General features: G+C 33.0%; 1 protein-coding gene across 5 annotated transcripts in view; it reads left to right on the top strand.

Moving 5' to 3' along the window:
• Positions 1-27,144, top strand: part of LOC114101143 (sodium channel protein type 2 subunit alpha) — a 92,640-nt gene that overhangs the window by 40,260 nt on the left and 25,236 nt on the right. For all 5 annotated transcript variants that reach the window (XM_027946044.2, XM_071619383.1, XM_027946038.2 and 2 more), the window contains exons 14-16: positions 7,263-7,436; positions 10,077-10,433; positions 17,079-17,558. In XM_027946044.2, the coding sequence (XP_027801845.1) occupies positions 7,263-7,436; positions 10,077-10,433; positions 17,079-17,558 (1,011 nt within the window). The remainder of the gene's footprint in view (positions 1-7,262; positions 7,437-10,076; positions 10,434-17,078; positions 17,559-27,144) is intronic.

Genomic DNA, 27,144 nt, shown 5'->3' with positions numbered 1-27,144 from the left:
ATAAATAAAATAAAGATAGATAGATAGATAGATAGATAGATAGATAGACGGACAGATAGAAAAGAAATAACAATTTGTAGTCCCAACAGCAATGTATGAGTGAACCTTTCCCCACATCCTGGCTAACATTTCTTGTTGCTTATATTCTTGATAATTGCCATTCTGACTGAAGTGAGATGAAATTTCAATGTACATTTGATTTGCATTTTTCTATTTGCTAGAGATGTTGAACATTTTTTTTTTCATATATTTGTTGATCAAACATATTTCGTCTTCTGTAAAGTGTCAATTCAGGACCTTAGCCCATTTATTGACTGGGTTACTTGTTTTTTGGTTTTTGGGGTTTTTTTAAGCATTTTTTGAGTTCTTTATATATCCTGGAGATTAATGTTCCAAGGTGCAGCTGGCAAAGATTTTCTCCCCCTCTGTAGGCACACTCTTCACATTCTTGATTGTTTCCTTTGCTGTGAAGAAGCTTTTCAATTTGATTCCATCCCATTTATTGATTCTTGATTTTATTTCTTGTACTTTAGGAGTCTTATTAAAGAAGTCTTGTTATAGAAGCTGACATGATGTAGATTTGGGCATACCTTTTCTTCAATTGGGCACAGGATCTCTGTTCTAATGCCAAAGTTCTTGATCCACTTTTAATTGGGTTTTGTGCAGGGTGAGAGATAGGAGTTTAATTTCATTTGGCTACATATGAATTTCCAGGTTTTCCAGCACCATTTGTTGAAGAGATGATCTTTTCTCCAATATATGTTTTTGGTGCCTCTGTCTAGTGTGAGATAACTGTATTTATTTGGGTTTGTCTCTATGTCTTCTATTTTGTATCATTGGTCTATATGTATGTTTTGGAGCCAATGCTATGCTGTTTTTGTTTCTATAGCTCTGTAGTATAATTTAAGGTCCTCGGTCTATACCCAAAGGACTTAAGATCAGCATACTACAGAGACACAGCCACATCAATGTTTATAGTAGCTCAATTCACAATAGCTAAACTATGAAACCAACCTAGGTGTCCTTCAACAAATGACTAGATAAAGAAAATATGGTATATATACACAATAGAATCTTATTGAGCCATAAAGAAGAATGAAATTATGGTATTTGCTGATAAATGGATGGAGTTGGAGAATATCATGCTAAATGAAATAAGCCAATCCCCCAAAACCAAAGGCTGAATGTTTTCTTTGATATGTAAATGCTAATTCACAATAAGGAGGGGTGGCTTAGGGAAAAATAGAAGTACTTTGGATTAAATAAAGGGGAATAAAGGGAAGGGAGGTTATTGGGAATAGGAAAGATAGTAGACTGAATTGGACATTACTATCCTATGTGCATATATGATTACATACCCAATGTAATTCCACATCAGGTACAAACAGAAGAATGAGAACTTATATTCCATATATGTATAATATGTCAAAATACATTCTACTATCATATATAATTAATTATAACAAATAAAAAAATATTTTTTTTAAAAAAAGGAAACATCAGATACCCAATATGAGATCTCACCTCATCCCCTAGGAAGGTGATTTTCAGAAAAACACACTAGAACTATTATTAGAAATGATGGATAAAAAATGAAATGCTCATAAATTTCTCTTGGAAACATAAAATAATATATCCACTTTAAAAAACAATGTGAGAAAAAGAGTTATCCTATGACCCAGAGATTACACTTGTGGGTATACAAGTGAATTAAAAATATTTCTACATGAATAATTTGTTATGAACAGATAATAAAAATAGTAATAATAAAACTTATTATGTTCATAATAATAGAAATTACTCAAATGTCTATCAACTGAGAAATGGATAAACAATACATGGTATATTCTTGTGATGGAAAACTTTTCAACATAAAAAAGAATTAACTATTGCTATCTACTACAACATGGATGAATCTTGAATACATTATAATAAGTGTACAAACTCAGTTACAGAATGTCACATATTTTGCCACTCCATTTATATACAATGTCCAAAGCAAGCAAATCCATAGAGACAAGGTAGATTAGTGGTTACCAGGTGGTCATGATTGGGGTTATTGGAACTAACTACTGATGGTATGTGATTTATTTTTGAGGTGATAAAAATCAGTCTTAAATTCAACAATTTTCATGGCTGTACAACTCTGTGAACATACTAAAAGTCACTGAATTATAAACTACATAATATCCACCATTTATTCTTCTAATTAATGGATGCTCAAGTTCATTCCAGAATTTATGTTCCTGATGCAGTAAACATTCTTGTACATATCACCTGTCATAACATCACATCAATTTCTTTAGTATGAATTCCCTACATTTAAGTATTCTTGGTATTGAACATATTCATGCCACATAAAAATTAGATGGTATGTGAATAAATAGGAAAATGTGACTCATAGTTGAGACAAAAAAGCAGGCAATAGAAATAGGTGTGGAAGTAACTTGTTAGAATAAGCAAAAGGATTCTGGAGGCACTATTGGAAATATGTTGAACAATTTAAAAGAAAAAAATGGTCATAAAGAATAAATAGAGAATATAAACAGAAAAATGAAAACTAAAAAGGAAACTCTAGAACTCTAGACATTTTTTTATTAAAAATTTCAAATTTTAAGATTAAAAAAAATCATGGGATGGATGGGGCTGGGGTTGTGGCTCAGTGGTAGAGCACTTGCCTTGCATGTGTGAGGCACTGGGTTCAATTCTCTGCATGGCATATAAGTAAATGAATAAAATAAAGGTCTATCAACAACTAGAAATTACATATAAAAATATGGGATGGATTTGAAATAAAAATACAGATGTCAGAAGAAATTTTTGTTGGTAGGCGTGGTAGTGCCCACCCATAATCCGAATGACTCAAGAGACTGATGCAGGAGGTTACAAGTTTGAGGTCAGCCTCAGCATCTTAGTGAGACTCTGTCTCAAGATAAAAAATAATGGGATAGGGATGTAGCTGGGGATTTAGATCAGTTGTAAAGTGTCCTTGGGTTTGTAAAGAAGAAATGGTTGTTGAATTTAAAGCAAATCAACAGAAACTCTCAATTTAATGGTTATTAGAAATGAATAAATTTGATGGCCATTAGAAATGAATAAATATTTGGAAATATAAAAGAGTGTCTTTTTATAAATTTCTTCATAAGACAACTTATTGTTGCAAAGTTTTAAAACATATGTAAGTGTAAAACATGAAAATGAGAACATTTCATATAAAATGGCACAACATTAACGTTATAGAGAAAATTATAGGACAGTGTCCCTTATAAACATAGAGGGAAAAAAATCATTAGCAAAATATTAATACAATCTAACAATAAATAGAAAGTTTATTAATTGTGAAAAGTGAGGTTTATCTCAGGAAATCAATAGTTATTGAACATTTGAAAAGTGATTAATTGACTATGTTAAGAGAACAAAGCCACACAAGTTGGCACACACTTATAATCCCAGCTACCTGGAAAGCTGAGACAGGAAAAAGGGCTGGGGGTATAACTGTGAAAAAGAGAGGGAAAAAAAAGAAGGAAAGAAAGAAAGAGAGGGAAGGAGAAGGTGGGGACTAGTAGGAGAAAGAAAAACATAACAGTATATTGATAGTTGCAGAAAAGGAATTTGAAAAAATTAGACATTTGTGATGAAAAAATAAACTTCAGTAAATTAGGAGTAGAAAGTACCTTTCTTAAATTAATAAAAGACATATAAGAAAACCCACAGCTACAATGTAATTCTGCAACCTGTACACTCAGAAAAATGTGAAATTATATCCCATCTGATTCAAATGTATGATATGTCAAGATCATTGTACTGTCATGTGTAACTAATTAAAACAAATTTTTAAAAACTGGAAAAAAAATCCACAGCTAACATTTTGCTTATTATTAAAATATTGAATAGAAACCCTAAGAAAATTTGAATACTTGATCCAAAAAGGGGCCAATTTTTGAGGCAAGACATCAATTTTGGCTATTTCTAGTCAACATTGCACTAGAAGTCCTGCAGAGTATACTAGAGTGTAATACTAGATACTAGAGTGTAATAGGGGAGAAAACACAAACAAAATATATAAAAGTTGAAATGTGAGAAGATATTTTTATTTCATCAACATTATTAGGTGTGTACAAAAGTTGTAATGAATCTGCAAAACAATTATTGTGTCTAAACAGCAAATTTAAATATTTATTTAAAATGTCAAAAAAACACAATCTACTTAGTAATAATCTTGCAAGTCATTTCAAGACATCTGCACTAAAAACTACAAGAAATAACTGAAAGTAATTTTTAAAGATTTAAATAAGCAGAACATGTATGCTGTGTTCACGAAATAGATTAAATATTGCCAGGTACAGTGGCACACGCCTATAATCCCAGCAGCTCAGGAGGCTGAAGCAGGAGGATCATGAGTTCAAAGGCAGCCCCAGCAAAAGTCAGGCACTAAGCAACTCAGTGAGACCCTGTCCTTAATAAAATACAAAAATGGGCTGGAGATGTGGCTCAGTGGTTAAGCACCCCTAGGTTCAATTCCTGGTACCCCCCCAAAAAAGATTAAATATTATTAAATTCAAAATTGTTGATATCATATTATTAAGAAATCAGTTCTACTCAAATTTGTCTATCAATTTAACCTGATCATAATTAAAATCTTGGCAGGTTCTCTTTGTACAAGTTGATGGACTGAATTTAAATTTTATATGGAAATGCGTAGGACTTTAAATTGCCAAAATAATGCTGACAAAAGAATAACAAAGACTTAACAAACATGACTCAAAGCCTTATTATGAAGCTACGTTAATTTAGAATATTTGGTATTGACATACTCTAATATATCAATGAAACATACATTCATAAATAGATCCAAACTCTATCTCAGTTTTGAATAAAACACCAAAGATATTAAAATAGGAAAAAAAAAGAGGTTTTAGCAAAAAATTTCTGGAACACTTAGATAAATATATAATATTTTTTATAATAAAAAATAAACCTCATCTCCAATCTCACATGATATGAAAAAATTGATAATGGATGGTAGCCTAAGCATAAAATTTAAAACAACAGAGTTTCTAAAATAAAACACAAGAGAACATTTAGAGAAGTTGAGATAGGCCAATCTTTTTGGAAAAGAGACCAAAAATTGCTATATATTATCTAAATGAATATTCAAATATAAAATATCCAAACAATGAGGTTCTATTGAACAACAAAGAAGAGTAAATTATTAATATATGCATAGTTATATATTGATGTACCCTTGTAACACATGGGTGCATTTCAATTTGAAGTATTCAAGGGTATTTTGGAAAAAAATTACTAAAACTCTTGGATTTCTGAGTTTTCCATCTAAGTAGAAAGAGATTTCATTTACTGATTTAGAAAATAATCAGAAGAGAAGCAAGGATGAGCATACAAAGCAATAAGGTGAATTTTGGACTTGTTGAATTTGAGCTATCTGTGAGATAGTCATCCAAATGGAAGTATTGAATAATCAGAGAAGTGTCACCTGGAGCTTTGGAGATATTCTTGAACAGAAAAATAGACCTCAAAATGTAAGCTTATTATAAAAAATGTAATTTATTATAAAAAGTACAATTAGAGTAAAATTGTCTTGAGATCTTTGAAGAATTTCAATATTAAATAATTTGTTCTGGAGGGGGGGGGGAAGCAACTGAGAAGCATCCAGGAAGGAATAGATTAAGGGAACCAAGGACAGAAAAATATTTCAAGGAACAAGAAACAGAAAACAATGTCAAAAGCTTCTAAAAGAACAAGTTAAACTATTAAAATTTTCCATAAGATTTGTGGCAATAAGTTTATGTTGGTGAAGTTAGTTAAAGCAATTTATGTTCATTGGTAGATTGTGGATTGTTACAGGGGAAAGCAGACTACTTCAATTTAACAAAGTTTAGCAAAGCACAAAAAGAGAGGTTCTAGAAATGAGAAGCATTCCAGATGGGCGATGGTATGGAACTCACCACCCAGCCACATGCCGTTTATATTTAAAGCCAGAGAAAAGAAAGTGGCACACAGAAACAACCTGTTTGTCTACAGCAGGCATTTGCCTTATATGATAATGTTTTGGCAGCTTTTAGCCTCTGATGGGTTGGAAGTCAGCTGCTATGACTGGTAAGACGCTGGTAGCTTGGTTACGAGGGTATATTCTTAGGTGAAGTTACCTTTGTTTTAAAATCAAGCTATCCAGTTTAGAATTAATTAGGTATGGAGGACCACTTTGAGCCAAACTCTTGAGTTAGTTAATAGTAAGTTGAAGAGTCCAACTAATGAATTTAGACAAAAACATTTGGCTATTAGAAGATGATAGTTGGCATCAACTGGAAAGGGAAATGGAGTACAAGTAGAGTTTATCTGATGACAATGATGATATTTTTAAGGTGAGGAAGGACTGAGAAGCTGTGCTTCCACAAAGTCCCAACAAGAAGCAGCCAGTAGCAGGAAGAGTTTGAAACTATCCCTCAATTGAGAAACTGAATTCTTTGGGAAGTCTGAAGAGGCACATAGCACAATTGGGAAAAATAGTTCAGAACAGGGGCACTTCTTTCATTTTAACAAGGAGGAAAAAGCATGGATATGCATGTAATCAGTTTTATAGATAAAGGGAAATGGAAATTTCAGGTTGGCCAACTTCCATTAGTTCTAAGAAGCAAACACAGAGTATGGAATAAGAACATTGTTGAAAATAAATGGAGGGGAAAGAAGGCTTGAAATAAATGTACATTCTGGAAATAGAGAATGGAAAATGCTGCCTCCCTTTTTCTAGCTAAAGGAACTTTTTAAAACATCTTTAACATGTATTGGGTTAGTAATGCCCATATTTATTACAGTTTACATGAATCCTCCATAGGACCAGCTTAATCTGCAGGACCAAGAGAGAGGACCAATCCATTGTGCTTGGTGCCTAAAATCTGCACTGCTAGGTAAACATCTGGTGAGTTTTTGGAAGACTGGAGAGATCACAGGCAGAGACAAGCAGTGGATAAATAAATAAATAAACTGCACCTTCTATTTGCAAATAAGAGTATTAATTGTATCTTAATCCATGTACACTTTATCACTTGATAAACCTTAACTATAATCAACAATTAAATACTTATTTGAACACAAATCATTTGAAAGTACCAATTTGTTGGTCCCAAACCAATTTTTAAAATTCAGAATTTAATTTTGATGTGTTGGGAGTAAATGAAATTGCTCAAGAATAATTTGTGTGTCAAGAGTATTCAGTGCTGTAATCAATTACATTTCTCATTCAGGTCTTCACTGGGATCTTCACAGCAGAAATGTTTCTCAAGATCATTGCTATGGATCCATATTATTACTTTCAAGAAGGCTGGAATATTTTTGATGGTTTTATTGTGAGCCTTAGTTTAATGGAACTTGGTTTGGCAAATGTGGAAGGATTGTCAGTTCTTCGATCATTCCGACTGGTAAACTAACTCAGAAGGGTTGATAATTTTTATTTCTCTAAATAATTAGTCTTATTTATTAATAATTTTAGAATTTGTATAATTCTAATATTTTAATACACTCATGAAACAAACCAAATTGCCTCATCACCAGATTGTAATTTCTTCTTCATTGAAGTTTTGATAAGTAAATTTTATTTATTTATTTTTAACACAATACCTTTATTTTATTTATTTTTATGTGGTGCTGAGGATGGAACCAAGGGCCTCGCACATGCTAGACGAGTGCTCTAACACTGAGCCACAACCCCAGCCCCAAATTTTATTTATTTTTGATAAAAGATTCTGTTTAGTTTGTTCAAGTCAACAGTCAACAGTTCCCTCCTTCATAATCAAATGGCAAGTCTAACTGGGAGGTAGAAAGAACTAGTTGCCATAAACCCAAATCACAATTAAATACCACTGTTGTCAATTCAGTTATTTGAGGTTTGTGTACAGGTATAAGTCTTCATTTAGATACAGGATGAGTTTCCCTTTCTGCAGGGCTCAGCAATTACAGAGCAACTCATAGCCAAGAGTTGGAACAAGGAACGGTGCACAAAGGAGAGGATTACAGAATGAGCTCTGTACCTTTGTTCCTTCAGCCATATCAGAAAATTATGAAATCCACTCTTTGAGAAGAGTTGCCCCTATAAATTTTGCTAATTTTAAAGATGCATCTTTTATTTGGTCCTTGCTATTCAAAGATTTTTTTTATCTTTTAAAATCAAGAGACTTATTTCCATCGAAAGTTTGATATGTTTTATTGTGCTGTTGCTTTGAGTTGGTTTTAACTTTTTGTAATTTATTTTCAAATAACAGAGGTTATATATAGTTACCAAAGACAAATTCTAGATGATTTATCTTAATGCTTATTAGCCTCAAGACATTGTTGTGAAACTTTTAGAATTTTACTTTGTGCTTAGGTTGTGCTCAAGGTCATTACTATAGATCCACCAGTGGTGGAGCACTTGTCTAAAATGTGCAAGGCCCTGGGTTTTATCCCTGAACCACACAATAAATAAATAAATAAGAAGCATAAGAGAAAGGAAGGAAGGAAGGAAGGAAATTTCCTTTGCTACTTTCAAATTTTAAGTTTGAATTGAGATCCAGAGAATTATGATACTATGATTTCCTTTTCTAGGTCTCAAGAATATTGACCTAATTTGAAACTAAAAAGATACAAAAAACAGAACAAAAGTTAGAAATTATTATATGATAAATAATATGAGCAACTACTTTAAAAAGATGTTTGTTAAACCTTCATGATAATGTGATGCAGTTTAGTTGAAAAGGGAGCGTATGTCATTAGCATCTTACTTAGTATGTCAGGCTCTTTTGCATAAATTTATTCTCTGGGAATAAATTAAACACTTTGGTGCTTATATTTGCTCCTTTGGGTCACTTAGATGCCATTAAATAATGCACTACTCTCAGTCTGACATTTATTGAAGCATCAGAAATAAAATACTGCTGTTGTTTAACTGTAAATGGTACTTGAGAGGCCTCTGCATGCTAATACAACCAAAGTGTCAAGCACAGTGGCAGAGAGACACACTACAATGAGTTGATTAATTAAGTCACTGAAGATATCAGATTGAAAACTGCAACTTTTTACTAAGTCCATGTATTTCTCCTTTAAGTATAATACATCTTAAAAAATATTGCCTAATATTACAACAAATTAAAGGTATAGTTAGATTAAAATAATGTTAATACTCAAAAGATCAGTTGATTTTTCTCTCACCATATGCAATTTAAGTGTTAATATTATTTGCACTTGTGCACTTCAGTATAATATTTTAAGTATACTGAAAACTATATTCATTTTGAGCTTTTAAACAATGGGAGCTCCTACTTCCCTGAAAATGAATCTCTGTTATTTGGTCACCATTAATCTTAAATATCTTAGTTCCTTTAAAAAAAAGATATATTTCATATGCTCGTGTAGGATTCTAATTATTAAAATGCTGATCCAAAAACAATGTAACATAATTATTTTATTGACAACATGTATATTTCAGAATGAAAAATATCCCCATGGTATCAAATACCTGCTACATTTGCTAGATAATAGTTTGACACTTAAATAATCCATCAATCTACAATTGAGACTGTCACCCTGTAGATTTCAGCTGGAAACAAAACCACAGATGCTTCAGAAATGTAGGTCATTCAAAGTTATGCAATGTACTATATAAATATTACACAGTGCATTACATCTTTATGCATATCTATAAAGCATTCATTAAAAATGAGTGAATAAGTAAATAAAGGTAAGACCAGTAAAATAGAGGAAAGGAAAGAGAGAGATGCAGGAGGGAAGGGAAAAAGGAGGCAGTGAGGACTGAAATGAACAAATTAAATTCTATGCTTGTATAATTATGTCAAAATGAACCCAACTATTATGCAAAACTAAAATGCACTAATAAAAGCACTTTTAGAAAAAAGATAAAAGACAAATTTTGTGGCTTTTGTATCATTTTCTGTAAATTGTAGTGTGAACCAAAACCAAAAAAATAAAATTACAATCTGCATTTCTTGCTGTAAAAAGAAAAAGGAAAAAAAAAGAAACAAATAAATAAATGTAGGTCATTAACAGCCTTTTTTCTTTTTTTCCAGCTCAGAGTTTTCAAGTTGGCAAAGTCTTGGCCAACTTTGAATATGCTTATAAAGATCATTGGCAATTCTGTGGGGGCACTGGGAAACCTCACCTTGGTGTTGGCCATTATTGTCTTCATTTTTGCTGTGGTTGGCATGCAGCTCTTTGGAAAGAGCTACAAAGAATGTGTCTGCAAGATTTCCAATGATTGTGAACTCCCACGCTGGCACATGCACGATTTCTTCCACTCTTTCCTGATTGTGTTCCGTGTGCTGTGTGGAGAATGGATAGAGACCATGTGGGACTGTATGGAGGTTGCTGGCCAAACCATGTGCCTTACTGTCTTCATGATGGTCATGGTAATTGGAAACCTCGTGGTATGTACTAAAAACGTTTTCCTTACTTTCAGTACAAGATTATGTAATCATGAAAAAGTACACTAAACTGGTGAACATTTTGCATTATCTTTGTGAACTGTTTTTGTGTCAAAGTTATTTCCTATTTTCTATTATTCATGATTGCAAGAGCCAAGCATTATTTAGATGTCTTTAATTCACACAGACCCTCAAAATGCCTCTTGAACCAACATTGTTCTTCCTCACTGTTCCTCTTACTATTGGAAGGGAAGGTCTCCGGCTTTTATCTTTCAGTTCTTGTACTAAAGTATGGAAGTGTCACTATGAATTCATTTTATTTCTAAGTAGGAACAAAAATATCTTTTGAATATGTTTAAATTCAAGTTTCCTTCAAATTAAAATTTAAAAAAAATATTAATCATCTCAGTTTTTTAAAGTATACAGGTTATTTGGAATGTAGAAATTGTAGTTTTAATCAGTAACATTGAACCAAGAAACATAGATTGTCACTTCTATACAAAATTGACCATGCCCAGCACCACTGTCCCATCTTGGACATGTGAGAAAGGTTAAAGGAAGATCAATATGACACAGTGTTATGACATTTACTCTAACAGGAATTAAAAATAGAAATTTATCTATGATGTTTGAAATATGGAAATGAAGGCTGTCTACCAGGTTAACAAAATGGAAACATTGCTTAATATTAGCAAAGTTAATTGCTTAATATTAGCATGGAACTCCATCAAAGAGTTTGGACCTGAAATATCTAATTATGATGTAAGTTTGGTTTGGTAGGGAGAAAGGTGATCATTCTAAACCAGGGAAAAGTATACCCAGTGGTTGGGGACAGGATAGTACACATTGTGGGAAGGAGCCTGTTCTTTGGCTTTAAGTAAAGGAATCATGATGCTTTGCTTGAAGAGGAGTCAAACCAATGAAACAGGAAAAGAACTACTTGACCATTATTTTAACCTATAGACTTAACTTTCATTCAAATAAAAAAACAACTTTCAATTCCCCAAAGGAAAATATATAAAGAAATAGGGAAAAATGCAAAATATTATCCTTTAATTTCTATTCATTGCCATATTTCAGAATCTTTAGCATTATCTTAAATAATCCTGATTTTTGTTTTGTTTTGTTTGTTTTTTTTGAGGATCAAACCCAGGGTGTTTGGTGAGTGCTCAATCACTGAGTTAATCCCTGGCCCTGATCTCTGTTTGAAGTACCAAGAAAACATGCACAGTGTATAATTTAGAAGTATGAATGGTGGTTTAAAACATCACACATTGTTTCTGTGGGTCAGGAATTTGGGAACAATTTCTCTGTATGGTTATGGCTCAGGATCAATTATGAGGTTGCTGTGAAGGTGTTGACTGAGGCTATCATCATCTTGACTGGAGCTTATGGGTCAGCTTCTAAGATGGCTCAGTCTCATGGCTAGGGGCAGGTGGTCTCAGTTCATTGTTGGCTGTTGATTGAAGATCTCAGTTACTCTCCACATGGGCCTCTTGATAGGGAAGTTGAGTATCCTTGCAACAGCACCACTGGTTTCTCCCAAAGCAGACAGAAGAAAGAAGGCAAAGTGTAGGTCTTCTTTGTGTTCTAATCTTGAAAATCATTCTCCATAACCTCTGCTGTGCTCTGTTTGTTAGAAGATAGTCACTAAAAGAAGCTCACACTTCAGAAGAAATTAGTCTCCATTTTTTGAAGAAAAGAGTATCAGGTAATTTGTAGATACATTTTAAAGCCACAGCCATCCCCCAAACAACAAAAATTTTGCTTTAGGAAAGTATAAAATTGTATAGAGCAGAAATAAATGGTCAAAGAGTTAAATGGAACAGAAACAAATCAAAAGCCATAACTGTGTTGTGGATTTGATTTCATTTCTTCTATGTATCTGGCATGCATTGGAAAAGAAAAGGAAAAGATAGAACAGAGTCCTTTATGACAGCAAGGAACGATTGGACTGCAACAGGGAATTCAGAGTGGGAATAGTAAAAAGTAAGCTAGGGCCAGATTGTGTAGAGTCTAATTTACGAAATGGCTGACTGTGCATAATAAAGTGGATTTTCCTTTAGGCAATTCAAAACTACAGATGGCTTTTTATCAGGAATTGAAAATGAGCTATGATATTTTGATAAGAATAATGTAGCTAGAGAATGCAGAGTGGGTTTAAAGAGAAAGAAACTTACCATATCACATATCATCTATTAGTTTACTGAAATAAAACATCTCTCTAATATGTACTTGGATAGAGAATTCAAGTATAAAGATAATTTCAGAAAGTATCAAGTGTCTATATTATATATGAGACATTAATATTAATTTGTATTGCTGTAACACATAAAAATAGTTATTTTTATGTAGTCACAAAAATTTAAATTTTATGCCTCTAAGAGAAAAAATTAAAGGCTCTCCTTTCTTTTCCATTATCAATTTAAAAATGTTTTTGTGATGTTCTGGATACATTTGTGGAGTAGCTAAGATGATAATGTCCAACCTGTTTACCACTGTTAAGGATTTTTTTTCATATCATACTTCCTTAAGTAAGATGGAATAAACTGATACACTGCCTCTTACAATTCTTCCTTCCCATTTTTACTGGAAAGAGGGAAAGATCACTCAGTAAGAAGCTGGTGTAACTTCTTTTTAAGATGTCAACTGCCTGACAAGGCTCCACCCCAGTATCTGTGAATAATCAAAGTCAGGCCTCCTCTACAGGCAAGAGAGAGGTGGGGCCACAGTCTGCACTTCCCCAGGGTTTTTAGGAGCCATTCTTGGTTTCCTGGCACTGTGGCTAGAGATCCTTTGATAGGTGAAAGGCAAGTGCTATAGAGAGAGAATGTGATTTTTTGAAGACAGCTAGTTTTAGAAGTAGTGGATAGCATTTTCTCTAAGTGAAGAAGGAGCAATAGCAGGCAGGCAGGATTAAGGTCAGGAGCTACTCTCAAAAGGTGGGAATCAGAATGGAGAAATCATTATTATGTGCAATAAATTTCAATCTGGGAGCATTTTCCTTCTGAGAGACTAAATTGGGGGAACATATGAGGAAGTTCATTGCACTCAGTGATTAGTCCTCTATCCATGCACCTTTGTGAAACAGGATTCAGGATTTCAATTCCTGAGTGAGCTTGTCTAACTCTGTTCCCTTAGATTACTGTTGATCACACCAAACTCCTGGGCCAGCTGTTACACATATAGCTTTCAATAATGAAGGAGGTCTAAACAAAGAGATTAGATTGGCTCACATAAAATTTTATTTTTAAGAAAATAAGGTAGAAAATTGTAGAGAGTTTGTTGGATAATGGTAACAATGATAGTAATAGCTAAACTTTCCCACTGTGTGCTAGGAACTGTGCTGAGAGCCATAGGGATTCTTTCTTTGAATTCTCATATCAACCCCATAAACAGGTGTTGAGAAAATTATAATATTTATTTTATAGGTAAAGAAACTGTCCTTAGATCACTATTGTTACTTTTCTAGCAATAGAAAATTGATTGTTACTCAGCATCCTAATTCTGAAAGATATGTTCCACTGTTATATCAAGTAAAACTGTGGTTAAATCAAGTAAATTTGTGGAACTAATGGTGTCAAGAAGGTATTTGCAAGAAAAATTTTAGGACAACATCAATGCAGATGGACTGCTTTTCAAAGGAGGGAGGGGACTCTCTTGAATATGAGAAAGAAAAGTTGTAGGTTGGAGGAACATTTATTTTTTCCTGACAATGAAATAACATTAAATTATCAATTTATAACAGATCATAGAAGCAATTAGAAAATTGATGGCAAGCTTTATGATAGTGACATAAGTGCAGTAGGAATTCAGAGAAAGTAAATATCAAGGAATGGGGACGTAACTCTGTGGTAGAGCAATTGCTTAGCATGTATGAGGTCTGGGTTTTATCCCCAGCATTGAAAGAGAAAGGGTGGGGTAGAATAGCATTGAGTGCACATGGAATATTGTTTCCTTGTTGATTTTGCAAACACAGCAATTAAGAATAAAGATTTCAGAATTAGATTATCAAATTCTTTTCATAGACCAGATCCCAAAACTCAGGGAGATAAGGATAATTTTTCTAACTATAAAAAACTACTTATTTATTCCTCCCATGCTCCCCCTCCCTACCCCACTATGAGTCAGCCTCCTTATATCAGAGAAAACATTTGGCATTTGTTTTTTTGGGATTGGCTAACTTCACTTAGCATTATCTTCTCCAGTGCCATCCATTTACCTGCAAATGCCATGATTTTATTCTCTTTTATAGCAAGGATGGTGGAATATGATAGACATCATTATCCAAAGTGCAAGACACGAACTGGTGTCAAAATACTTTATAAACAACCACAGATATGAAAAATTGTGCTGTATATGTGTAATAAGAATTGTAATGCATTCTGCTGTCATTTATTTTTAAAAAAATAAATTAAAGGGGCTGGGGATGTGGCTCAAGCGGTAGCGCACTCGCCTGGCATGCTTGCGGCCCGGGTTCGATCCTCAGCACCACATACAAACAAAGATGTTGTATCCGCCGAAAACTAAGTATTTACAATGTTCAAGGTACCAAAGAAGGAGATGAAAAATATTTTTTAAAAAATCAATTAAAAAAAAGTACACCTTTAACACAATAAAAAAAAACTACTTATTAACTGTGATCTTGGACAAGTCACCTAAAGTAGACAGAAGCCTCAGTTTTCTCATCTATAAAATAGTGATAATAATAATTCATGAGATTGTTCTGAGAAATAAATCATAGGAATATAAAAATGCCTAGCACAAGGACTGGTACTTATTGAGATCTCAGTAAAAAGCAGCTTTTACAAAACGCTATTATCTGCTCTAGAACCTGACTCTAAGACACATTTACATGTATAGATGTATCAAAGCATCATAACTTTACCCTAAAAATGTTACAGGTCTGGGGTCTTCTAGAAAACTAAGGCAATTTGAAACCCCTCCCTCTCCCAACCCTGATTCTTACAGTCAAGTCAGAAAGATTTCAGACATGTTGCTCAAGAGTAACAAGCATGAGTTTATTGAAGGAATAGGGAAAGGGTACACTCTCAAAGGAGACAGTAGGTCCTCTCAGAGAGGAGGGGGACAATTTTATTGGGGGTCCTAGAGAAGTTTCCAGAGAGTTCTGCCCAGTTTTTTACTTTTTACTGACAGCAAGATGACATCAGATGTCAAGTCCCCACTCCTTTACAACTTTAGGTCATTTGGCCCATGCTGACTGGTTCTAACTGGATTTTTAATTATAAATTCTTACAGATTTTATAGTTAGAAAAATTATCCTTATCTCCCTGAGATCTGGTCTGTGAAAAGGATCAGAAAAGTCTCTTCCTTCAGGGTAACTTGGGTTCCTTCTTTTCAACATTATTTTGGGCCTGCATTTCTCCTAGATATAACTACTTTGCTGAATTTTACTGAAACCTTTCTCAGGATTTCTATTTTGTACTGCTACTTTCTGCATTTGGTCCCCTTACTGCTCCATGTTCCATTTTTTCTGTATGGTTAAATACATACAGGACTTATGGACATTGCCAATCAAATCCTGACATGGAAAAAAATATATATATATATATCTGTCTGTCTGTCAGGCTCGTGCCCCTGGAAATGCCTGATTCCTTAGTAAATTCTCTCATTTTGAGTTTACACAGTGGATTTATTGCCACTAATGTTTTAATTTGCCAGGCACAGTGGTGAATGCCTGTAATCCCAGTGGCTTAGGAGGCTGAAGCAGAAGGCTTGTGTGTTCAAGGCCAGCCTCAGCAACAATGGGGCACTAAATAATTCAGTGAGACTCTATCTCTAAATAAAATACAAAATAGTGCTGGGTATGTGGCTCAGTGGCTAGGTGTCCCTAAGTTCAATCCCAGGCACCCCTTACCCGAGCCAATTTTTTTTTTTTCATTTACTCAAAAGTCAGTGCTGTTTACTTTTAGAGTTACATAACAACACTTCAACTTCACAATCCTTAATTCATTATTACCATCATTATTATAATCATTTCTTTTTCTTTTTTTTTTTTTTGGGGGGGGGGGTTAAGGATTGAACTAGGAACTTGCACATGCCTGGCAAGTTCTCTACCAATTGAGCTACATCCCATTTCTTTATAGTATTCCTAACTGTGTTATAAATATTTTGGCTACGATTTCCTAAATCAAAAATTAGGACTTTTGATCTAGCCATAAATACATTTTTTTCTAATTTAGCAACTTATCTAGGTGAAAAAAAATGGTACAAAGTCACAAAAAAACAAATCATATTTAAGTACATTGGAATAGTTTTTGGTTTTAGGGATACATTTATATTAAATTATCAATGTCCTAGGAAATACAGCCGACATGGTCAAAATACCTACAGTCCCTAATAAATCTAGACACTGTGTAGTTGCCTAGATTTCTCCTTGGGAACTGAATTGATTATAGAAGTTTCATGCAAGAATGGCTTCTGTGATTTTCAACTACTCAAAAGGAAATAGTACTAATGGTATTATTTTATACTGGCCAGGTATTTTTTATTACATTTACTATTTTTCATAGTTTATCATAAACTAGATTAAATGCCTAACATAAAATAAGGTGAAAGAACAATCTGAAAAACTTAAAAAGTTGAAGCAGCAGAGTCTTGTGATCACCTCTTTTCTTGCTATTTCAGGTTCTGAACCTCTTCCTGGCCTTGCTCCTGAGCTCCTTCAGTTCTGACAATCTTGCAGCCACTGATGATGATAACGAAATGAACAACCTCCAGATTGCTGTGGGAAGAATGCAGAAAGGAATCGATTTTGTTAAAAGAAAAATACGTGAATTCATTCAGAAAGCCTTTGTTAGGAAGCAGAAAGCTTTAGATGAAATTAAACCTCTTGAAGATCTAAATAACAAAAAAGACAGCTGTATTTCCAACCATACCACTATAGAAATAGGCAAAGACCTCAATTATCTCAAAGACGGAAACGGAACAACTAGTGGCATAGGCAGCAGTGTAGAAAAGTATGTCGTTGATGAGAGTGACTACATGTCATTCATAAACAACCCCAGCCTCACTGTGACCGTGCCCATTGCTGTTGGAGAATCTGACTTTGAAAATTTAAATACTGAGGAGTTCAGCAGTGAGTCAGATATGGAGGAAAGCAAAGAGGTAGGAATTTTTAAATATGGGGATATTTTGATATTATGCATTTCTTTTGCATTAAAACCCTTAGATATTTTTTAATTGTGTGTTTCCTTCTTACACAAGAAAATACGAACTATGTATTGGTTTGGTACATTTCCTATGGCAAAATGACAATTGATAAATTAATGATAGATTAAAATATAGCTAAAGAAATGATAGACTGCCTCAGTTTCTCAAATACTCAATTTTTTGAATACTTGGTAGTATGTGAATAATATCAATTTTCTATTTTAAGATAATTTTAGATTCATAAAAATGTTTCAATTTTATGTGTGTTCCTCCTTATAACTCACCCAGTTTTGTATATACTGGAAAAGTGCTTGATGAATGATAGTTCCAGTTCTCATCTTGTTATATTTTTGCCTCTGATGAAATATGCCTTTCATGGAAAACTGCCTGGGATCTTGGCTTGATATTTACTCATAGTTTTCTGTTTCCTGAAGCAAATTTTTTTTTTTTCTTTTTAAGGAAAAGAAGTTTGTGATAAGGAATCATGGTAAACATATTTTAACCCTACTGAATCCAGTACATGCTGTTTAAACAAACAAGTATTGGTGCATTATAAAATGTAAAATTCTGAATTTACTATCTCAGTAAAAGTCTTTGTAGTTAAAGTATTCCTTGATTTACAAGAGTGTTAATACCAGAGTATGTTTTGGTTTGCTTTTGCTTTGTTATTCATCTACAGGTTTGTAAGTGCAGAGTAGGAGATAAATAGAAAAAAAAAAGAATTTAAAATCTTAATATTTAATTGTTTAATTATACAAAAATGAAATAAGATTCCCAGTAATTAACATAGACCAACAAAAATAACAGATCAAGACCAAAGATTTGCTTCTTCCTTATTTTAATTGTTTACCAAGGAAGCAAGCTAAAGGCTTCTATTACTATTCTCATTCTAAGAAAGAAGATATGGGGGAGCCTGAGGCACTGAAACATAAAATTTAAGTCGTTTAGCACAGTCATAATAATTATGAAGCATTAATAGTATGAAGAAAACTATATTTCAAAGAAGAGAATTTTAGATTATTTTAGTCTACATTTCTGTATTTATTTGATAAAATTGCTAAGTATGTGGTATTTTCCATTCTTGTTTATAAAAAGTTGACAGTATTGCTAATTCAAGAGTTAGGTGGAAGTAGATGTTCAGCATGAAGTTCTGGCAATGTTTAAATATAAGTACTGAAAACTAAGGAATAAATAACAGAGCCATAGTTATCAGTTTCACAAAATAACTGATGAGATTTAAGAGGGAAGGGGTAAAACCTTAGAGCCCAGAGAAAAGAATTGCTATAATTCAATGAAATAAGATTTTTACTAATTAGACTATTATTTAAATAGTCAGTAATATCTTAAACCTAAAAAGGTTTAAGATATTACTGACTATTTAAATAAAATTTCAGGCTGGGAATATAGCTCAGTTGGTAGACTGCTTGTCTTGCACGCACAAGGCCCTGGATTCAATTCCCAGCACCAAAAAATAAAAATAAAAAAATGGATGAACATAACTAGTTGAGTTATACTGAAAGTATGGTGCCTAATTTCTCATATTGTGTACTTCTAGAAGTGGAAGTCAGCAGTTAGAAAAGAGAATTGGGTTATTCAAATTTTAATGTAGCGCTTTATCATTATTTTGCCATTGTATCTAATAGTGGATATTCCCTTGTACTAGAGAAATTAGATTTTTATTTACACATGTGTGTAAGTTTAGGGTGTCACATAAAGTAAGATTAAATTATAAAGAGTCAAATGTTGAGGCCATAAGTTAGTTTTATCTTTTAGCTAAGTTTTCGTGCCTTTTAGAGTATAGTTAACTTATATCCAGTATCCCTAATTTTTAAGAATTTTGAGGTTTTATACTCTGAAGTAGCATGCATTTGGCCTCACCTCAAACCATTAAGTTTGACACAGGAATGTCCAATACGGTGGAGGTTATAATAGGAAAATCCATTCTCTTTCTAGTTTTTCTGTTGACTATTAAGCTGTTTGTATTGTTTTCTGTTTGATTGGCACTAACTCTGTTTGAGTTTTACTCCAAAATAATATCATGGACTCAGAGTTTGGGAAAGAACTGATCTGCCCATTGGAAGTAAAAGAAACTATTTAACTGGGTTCTGAATTCCTTTCAATATCTTCCCATGACAGAGATTGTCATTTTAGTGTCGAAGTTTATTATTTGAAGAATAGTCACTTTAATCAAATATTCTAGATATAAATTTATAAATGAATAAGAATTAGGATCAGTCTGGAAGAGAATATACAGAGGTTTTGATCTTTCAGAATTTTATCTGGTAGCTGTACTAGAAAGCAAAAGAGAATTGAAATGATTTTCCAAGAATTTTGAACACTCATTCTGAAATACCTTCTTAGTGTCTATCTTCTAGTCATTTTTGTTTGTTCATTTTTTTTAAATTGGTGAGTTGGGATTGGGCATACATAGAGTAGTTTTTAAAAAATGGCCTGAAGCTTCTTACTATTCCTTTCTAAATGATTTTTTTTAAAGTAAAAGGAAAAATGAAATACTTTTTGGTTTTGGAATCAAAATGCATTTCTTTTTCTAGGGTAGACTGAGTGGTCTTAGAGTTTGGGGGTGTTTAAATTAAGTTCTCTTCCATGCCTTTACCAAATTTGTGGAGTTCTTTGTTAGCTTTCTAAAGATTCTCTCCAGTATACAATGTAAAATTCATGTCATAATCAAGTATGTTTTAACTCTTACTATGTTTTTTAACTGTATTTAGTGCTATTCCTTTTGTGATTTTGAAAGACTGATTTTCCTTTTAGAGTTTTTAATAATGTTGAAGCCGTGTTTGATAATTTTTCAAAGTATAATTTGGTACTGTCTATGGTGATCTTCACTGCTTACCATTCTTACTTCTCACAGGGGTAAAATCAAGCTGGAACCATCAGGAACGCAGCTCTGGTGTTTTATAACCAGCCAGAGGCTCGTGCCACCACTTTTACCCAGGTTACCCAAGCAAGTTGTATATATATATAAATACAATCAATGTCTAAATGACTTTTGACTGGCCTGCATGTTACTCAGCTACGTTCCTTGCCCATCCATTGGCAGTAAAATAAAAACATGCACAGCTGCTCTTATGCTGAGTCATATAAAGCATGGTCAGGCAAGTCTGACAACCCTAACTTAAAAATAAAATTAGCTGCTTAATTTTCTTATATAGATACTAATAGAAATTATATTCAATGAAATTAACATTGCATGCCTTTATGGATTATTTAATTTCTGTGTTTGGTTAAAGAATTTTGAATATGCTAAGAGCCTAAAGGAGAAATGTAGGTGGTGTTTGAAAAACTCTTGCAGACAACCTTTCTCTCCCCACTTTAAAAAAAAAATAATAATCTTTTTTTTCCTTTTTAAACATTGCCCCAGTGAGGGTACATTTTTCATAATTCTGTGTTTAGTGTAATATTGTTTTTCTGAAGGGTAATCTGCAAATTAAAGCAATTCATTATTCATGTGCAAACTTCTGAAAGGATGTTCTAATGTGATAATAATATATATAATTGGAATGTTATGTTTATGTTTTGGCTGTTAGCAGCATGAGTATAATTTTTATCTGCTTCATTTTAGGGAAAAGGGCATCACTTTATTTAGCAATTGACCAAAAATATTTTGCATTTAGAATATAATTGCCTTGGAGATTCTGTTTATATTTACTCCTAAAATTCCTATGCCAAAAAAGGAGTGTATTTGGTACACCAAAACCACAACAAAAATAGACATCTATCTTTAGATGTTATGCTCACTCTGAATATAGGTCTGGAGTCCACCTCCTTCGTCTTTTGACTCCTCTGTCCATTGTGAATTGTTTTTTTCTAACTTCTATCTAACTGGGCAATTTTCTCCTGAGTTTATTATTGAAACGTATCACATTCTACAGACTCTTATATAGGAGGAGAATCGTGAGCTCTTGGTCCTTCCACCTCTATAAAATGAACGGATGTTCCTTACCATGTGAACATAGCGATAACTCTCAAACTGTTGTGAGGGCTCTGTTATATGCACCATTTATTTTCTGCTGTTAAAACCAGTTTTGTGCACAAGTATGATAATCAAATTGTTCTATTCAATTCAATGGGTCATTAAGAAATATTAATTACTTTGCCACTTAGAGCCAGTTTACTCTCTTGCTGCTATGAAAACTATTAAATAATCCTAATATAAAAGTGGCTTTTTCAAAGGAGCAATGACATGCCACAATTATACTTTATTTTATTCTCTGGCACTCCAGATTCATGAAAGATAAGGTCTTATATATTAAGGAACAGTATCATATAATATAGGATCCAAGATGTATAACTATTCACACTAAACACAATTCCACAAAAGTATACACTGGGAATAGAGAGAATATTTTCTCTATTGTGTATTAATTTTTTCAGGAAAGCATGAGATTTTAGCTCATTAGGATAATGACTTGTTTTTCCCAGTGACTTGGAAAGACATGAGTTTAGTTTCTTTATTCTCTGAATATCTCATTTTCCAAATTCCTGTATAAAAAAGTATTTGAGGGAAAGTGATGATCAAGTATATTATCTACTAGTCTATCTAGCAAACAGGTGGACTGAGTACAGTAGTATACAATCTAAGCAGGAACTGGTTTATTTATTCCCATCCCTCACATTATTATAATTTTCAATTTCCTTTAAAAATAAATCTCTGACTGTCCCTTACGAAACACTGTTCATGCCTTGAAGTGATATACTAAATTCTAATACCAGGGATAGGAAGGGGTCAAAAATGTGTAGGGACCATCTGAGTAAGCATGTTGGGATGACTTCAATGGGAACTCAGCTGTGATTTTATCCAGGAAATAAACAGTCCTCATGAGAAACATTTTCAGTAAGATAGTGATTAAATGGAAGAAAAGGCTCCAAATATCTTTAATGTTAGAACAAAGTAGTCCCAACACAAAATCTTTGGGGTACTCATAATCTACTGAGGAATAGATAGGCTATCATGACATAAACGTTTCTTTTGTTTGTTTTGTTTGCCATTTCAAGTAGATAATTTAGAGTCCTGCTATTTGTTATTTAAAATGTTTTATAACTAACATATTCATTATAAACACTAAATGATTTTTTGGATAATGCAGCATAATGAGAATAATACTTTTGATTTTGCCATCTTCCTCATTTAAAAAGATGGCATCAACAGTTCCTTTCTAATGGTAGTGAGTCACTTTGGTCAAGCAAGCCATCACTTCCATTCTTCCAATGTTAAAATTTTTTGTGTTAGGTGGCCAGAACTCTTAATACAGGTTAACAGCTAGTAACAAGAGACTGACCTTAGAGGTCAAAATAGTGTACTTGATTTAGTCTGTACTTGATTTAATCTGTACTTGAAGTTATATTTTTTAAAAAATCCTCCTTTTGATTAAATTAAATTACAACATGCCTTTTTCTCAAAACATTGTACAATACTTACTGATTACATTTTATTAAAAATGTATCTAACTTAATAATGACAAGTGTCCTTGTGAAAAACTTATTAGAAAGTGACTTTTTTCTCCCTTTTTCTATTGTGATTAATTATTTATTGAAAAATTAACTCACACTTAATTTCTGAAAGAAGAACTATTAGTTTGGCACATTAATGTTTAAAATAGTAACTTATAATTGATGTGGAAAATAAAAGTTTAAGTGTATTATTTAAAAATAAAAAATGAAATATTGTATCTTGATGTTTACCTATTGGATATTAAGCAATATATGATCCTAGCTTGCTTAATTTGTATGACTGTCATTACTCAGCACTTAGAAGAATCAAAGAATCCCATGAGACTTCCATCTAAAAAAATTAATATTTCTACATGAATGTAAATGATTGCCAATGCTTTTCATAACATGTAAAATTGGCTATTCCTGTATATTCTCATTACTATTCTGACGTTGGAGTATTCTTAGTTTTCATTAAAGCTTAAGTAAGAAAGGGTTACTCTCATAGTATTATCCAGTCCTGTTGTTACCTGATAAACAAATATAGGTAAGTGAAAAAAGAAACTAAACATCCAAATTTTACCAAAGGGAAGTATAAAACTTGTCAAACTAGGTCTACTTGTGGCCAAATCATATATTGGTTTATTAGACATGTAACACTTTGCAGAGAATGATGCCCAGATTGGAGCTCTTACAGGCAAGCTATATTTGAAAATTCTTCTTTAAGTGCACAAGTTATAACAGTTCCAAGTAGTGACACACATCTGACAGTTCTAATGGGTGAATTTGCACTGCAGTTAGGTTGATCATGATTATGACCTTATCTGAAGCTGAAATGTTTATATCCTTAATTTGATTCATTTGGATTTTTGTGGACTGTTTAAATATTTTAACTCTTTTAATCAACACGTTTTAATATGATTATGTGATTTAACAAAAGTCACTGATTGATATCAAAAAAGCCTTTATAAATCAGAATTTCTGTCCTATATTTCAGGATTATAGATTAAAGTAAACATTTGTTTATGAAATATTTCAATGTGTATTTATCTCTACTCTATTTGAATAGACATCAGAGCTACAAAATTAACTAGAATTAATACTGATTTTTGGTTATGAAACATGAAAATCAATAATATCATAGGCACTACCTTGAACCCACAATGTTGAATTACATATCCAGTCTACTAAATGTTTTACATTGATAAAGATTGGGTTTACTTCTGAAGCATCAAGATATTCTCTGAGGGCATAGATAACATAGAATCCACCCACTGATTCACCATGACTTTAACAACATGATTAAACCCTCATTTTCTTAACTAAATAGATACTGGACTCACTAATGTTAGACATTAAAGTGAAGTTTAGATTTTTCATCTTTGTAAATTAAGTACCGGAAGAGTCCAGAAATACAAGAAATACAAGTGATGGATCCTAAGCTGCTCCACTTCTCGGAAAGATGAGAAAGGATGAGATTACCTGTCCTGAAAGAGGTCCTATTCACCCCTGCAGACCATGTATATAAAACAGAGAAAACAATGTTAAAATGATTCAATAGCAGTTTTTCTGACTCCAGAGTTAAATTGAAGTTCACTCCACAAACTTAGCTCAGTCTCAATTATTGGCAACCTGGTTTTGCAACAATATTCACTATCCTAAGAGTAGTTAATCATTGCTTATCCTGCAATTAAGGGAGACTATTATGTGTATTCCCTTGAATGTGAAAATGTCAGAAAGGGATAAAAGTAGTTAATGGTTAAATAAGAGTTTCTGCCCTGATTGTTCATTGATTTATATGACAAGCATGTATTACATAACAGACATTGGTGAGAGATACAATGATGACAAAAACATAATCTTTGCTTCAGAAAGTTAGGTCTATAAAGATATATCTTCCAGAAGCACAAAATACATTTAAGTTACACTTTTTTAAAAGTAATAACCTGACCATTAAAAAGATATAAGTAGTTTGCTTCAGGAAAAAAATGTATTGAGTACTTCTTATCAGTGCACTAAAATGAAAGGAAACAACGTTCATTCTCTAATTTTTAATATGATTTAAATGAGAGGAAGCACTGAAGTTCCCTTTATCTTTAGGCTTTCCAGAAATGAGACCTAAAAAGAAACTTTTTAACTAACTTCTAGGGGAGTCTCATTTTCAGCTCAGTATAAAATCTTTGATTAACATTCCTTAATTTTAACCTTGGATAAAACTATTGGATGAATTCTTAATTTGGACAATCTATTAAAAACAGATGATTGACCTAGTGATTTGTTCATTCATTCACTAATCAATAAAAAACATATTGGCAATTAAGAGTCTGCTCCTAGTATTAAATTATATTCCTTGTATTATCCATAGGGCCTAGAGTGCATGTTTCCTGTCCCCAAACATCTGATAAGTATGTTAGGGAGACCAGAATCTATCAGTCTGAAAAAATTGGACCCCTTATCAAAGGTCAAAATGCAAAATAGACCACAAAAGAATCATGCAGGATCTAGGATGCACATTTCAGGGTGAAGATGGGTGGGAGAAATGAGGATTAGATTCGTTTGGTAGATTTCATGAAAGGAAATAAGTGTGATTGTTACAAAATAGTGAAGGAGGGAATAGCTGTGATGACTCAGGCCTTCCTGAAGTCAATTAACATAATAGCAACCCAGCTCTGGGGCAGTAGGAGTGACCGCGGTTGTTCCTGGGATCCCATAGAAACCTTTTAAAATTTTAAACCAAGATTTCCTGTAATACTTTGGTAACTGCCCCCTATCACTATCGAGGGCTAGCCTACCTTCTGTTAGAAAGTCTTTCACTCAGATATTCAGTCATCCATTCATTTTTAACAATATGGACTGAGCACTTATATTCTACCCAGCCCTGAGGTAGGCTCTGATGGTCATTGGCCAATGTCGGTAGAGCATGTGGAGAGTCCTGAATATGGCTCCTTGTTTCCCCTGGACCCACTTCAAGCTGTCCCTATTCTGTTTGCAGTGTTATCCTAATTATTAAAAGGAGCATTTTCCCATCCCCATTGTGCTGTCTGTAGTTAGTTCAGATGTGACTAAGCTTCAATTTGCTTGATTACCTGTGTTATATTACAACATCATGCAAATGGCAGGATCTGAATTATCAGATCCATAGTAGGTAACAGCTTCATATGAATTAGATGTGTTAAAACACAGGGATATTTTAGTAACTTCTTGCTCAATTACATGCGTATAAATTCAACTCTACTTATTTAAGACAGTTTAACTGAAAGAGAAGGATATGAATCAGAATAAGTCTAAAATGTTAGAATATTCATAATAAATGTTCTTATTTTGATGTTTCATCTTAGACCAAAATAGATTCAAATTTTAATGACAAAGGTATTATGATCAATTGCCTAGTATTGTGCTATGCCTACCAAGTAGAAAATTAATCTTCTAGCAACTTATATAATCTTTGATTTACCTATTTTGGAAAAATATAAAAATAATCACAAAACTAATTCTAAGATGGCAGGAGTATCTAATATTTATGCATCTGTCATTAGTTTCAATAAACTACCTGAGGCAAAAACATTTTTAATCTCATATGAGATGTAAATATTTTTACTTGGTCAGAGCCAATATGTTTAGGAAATATTTTATGTAAAGTTATTTTCATAAAATAAAGGAACCATCTTCCTAGAGGAAAACCCACATAATCCTTAGTCCAAATGTAGGTTGAATCTTTTCTGTATTGACTACAGCATCCATTTTAATCTAGTTTAACATACTTCAGTGTGCATTTTATCATGTGCTTATTTCATCCTCTGTATAAAGTAGCTCTTTTCAGCTCAGCCATTTCTAATGTTATGCACTAATGGTAATAACATTGTAACAGGTTCAAGAATGCTGTGGCCAAAACTACTCTGATTCTGTGTGGCACTCACACCTGGCTCTGCATCTTTCTAAAGACCAGGTTCAAGATTGGGATCCCTTCATTTATTATACTGATCCCAAGAGTGGCCTGACCTGGCTAAAGTTTATTGCATTTCAAAATTTAAGTCAACTTCTGTCTACTATCTTATTCTTTTGGTGATACTTTATTTAACCAAAGGAAAAA

Source organism: Marmota flaviventris, chromosome 11 (genome assembly GCF_047511675.1).
Source record: "Marmota flaviventris isolate mMarFla1 chromosome 11, mMarFla1.hap1, whole genome shotgun sequence".
Classification (NCBI taxonomy): Eukaryota; Metazoa; Chordata; class Mammalia; order Rodentia; family Sciuridae; genus Marmota; species Marmota flaviventris.
Note: the sequence above shows the minus strand (reverse complement) of the source record. Positions and strands in the feature narration are given on the sequence as shown.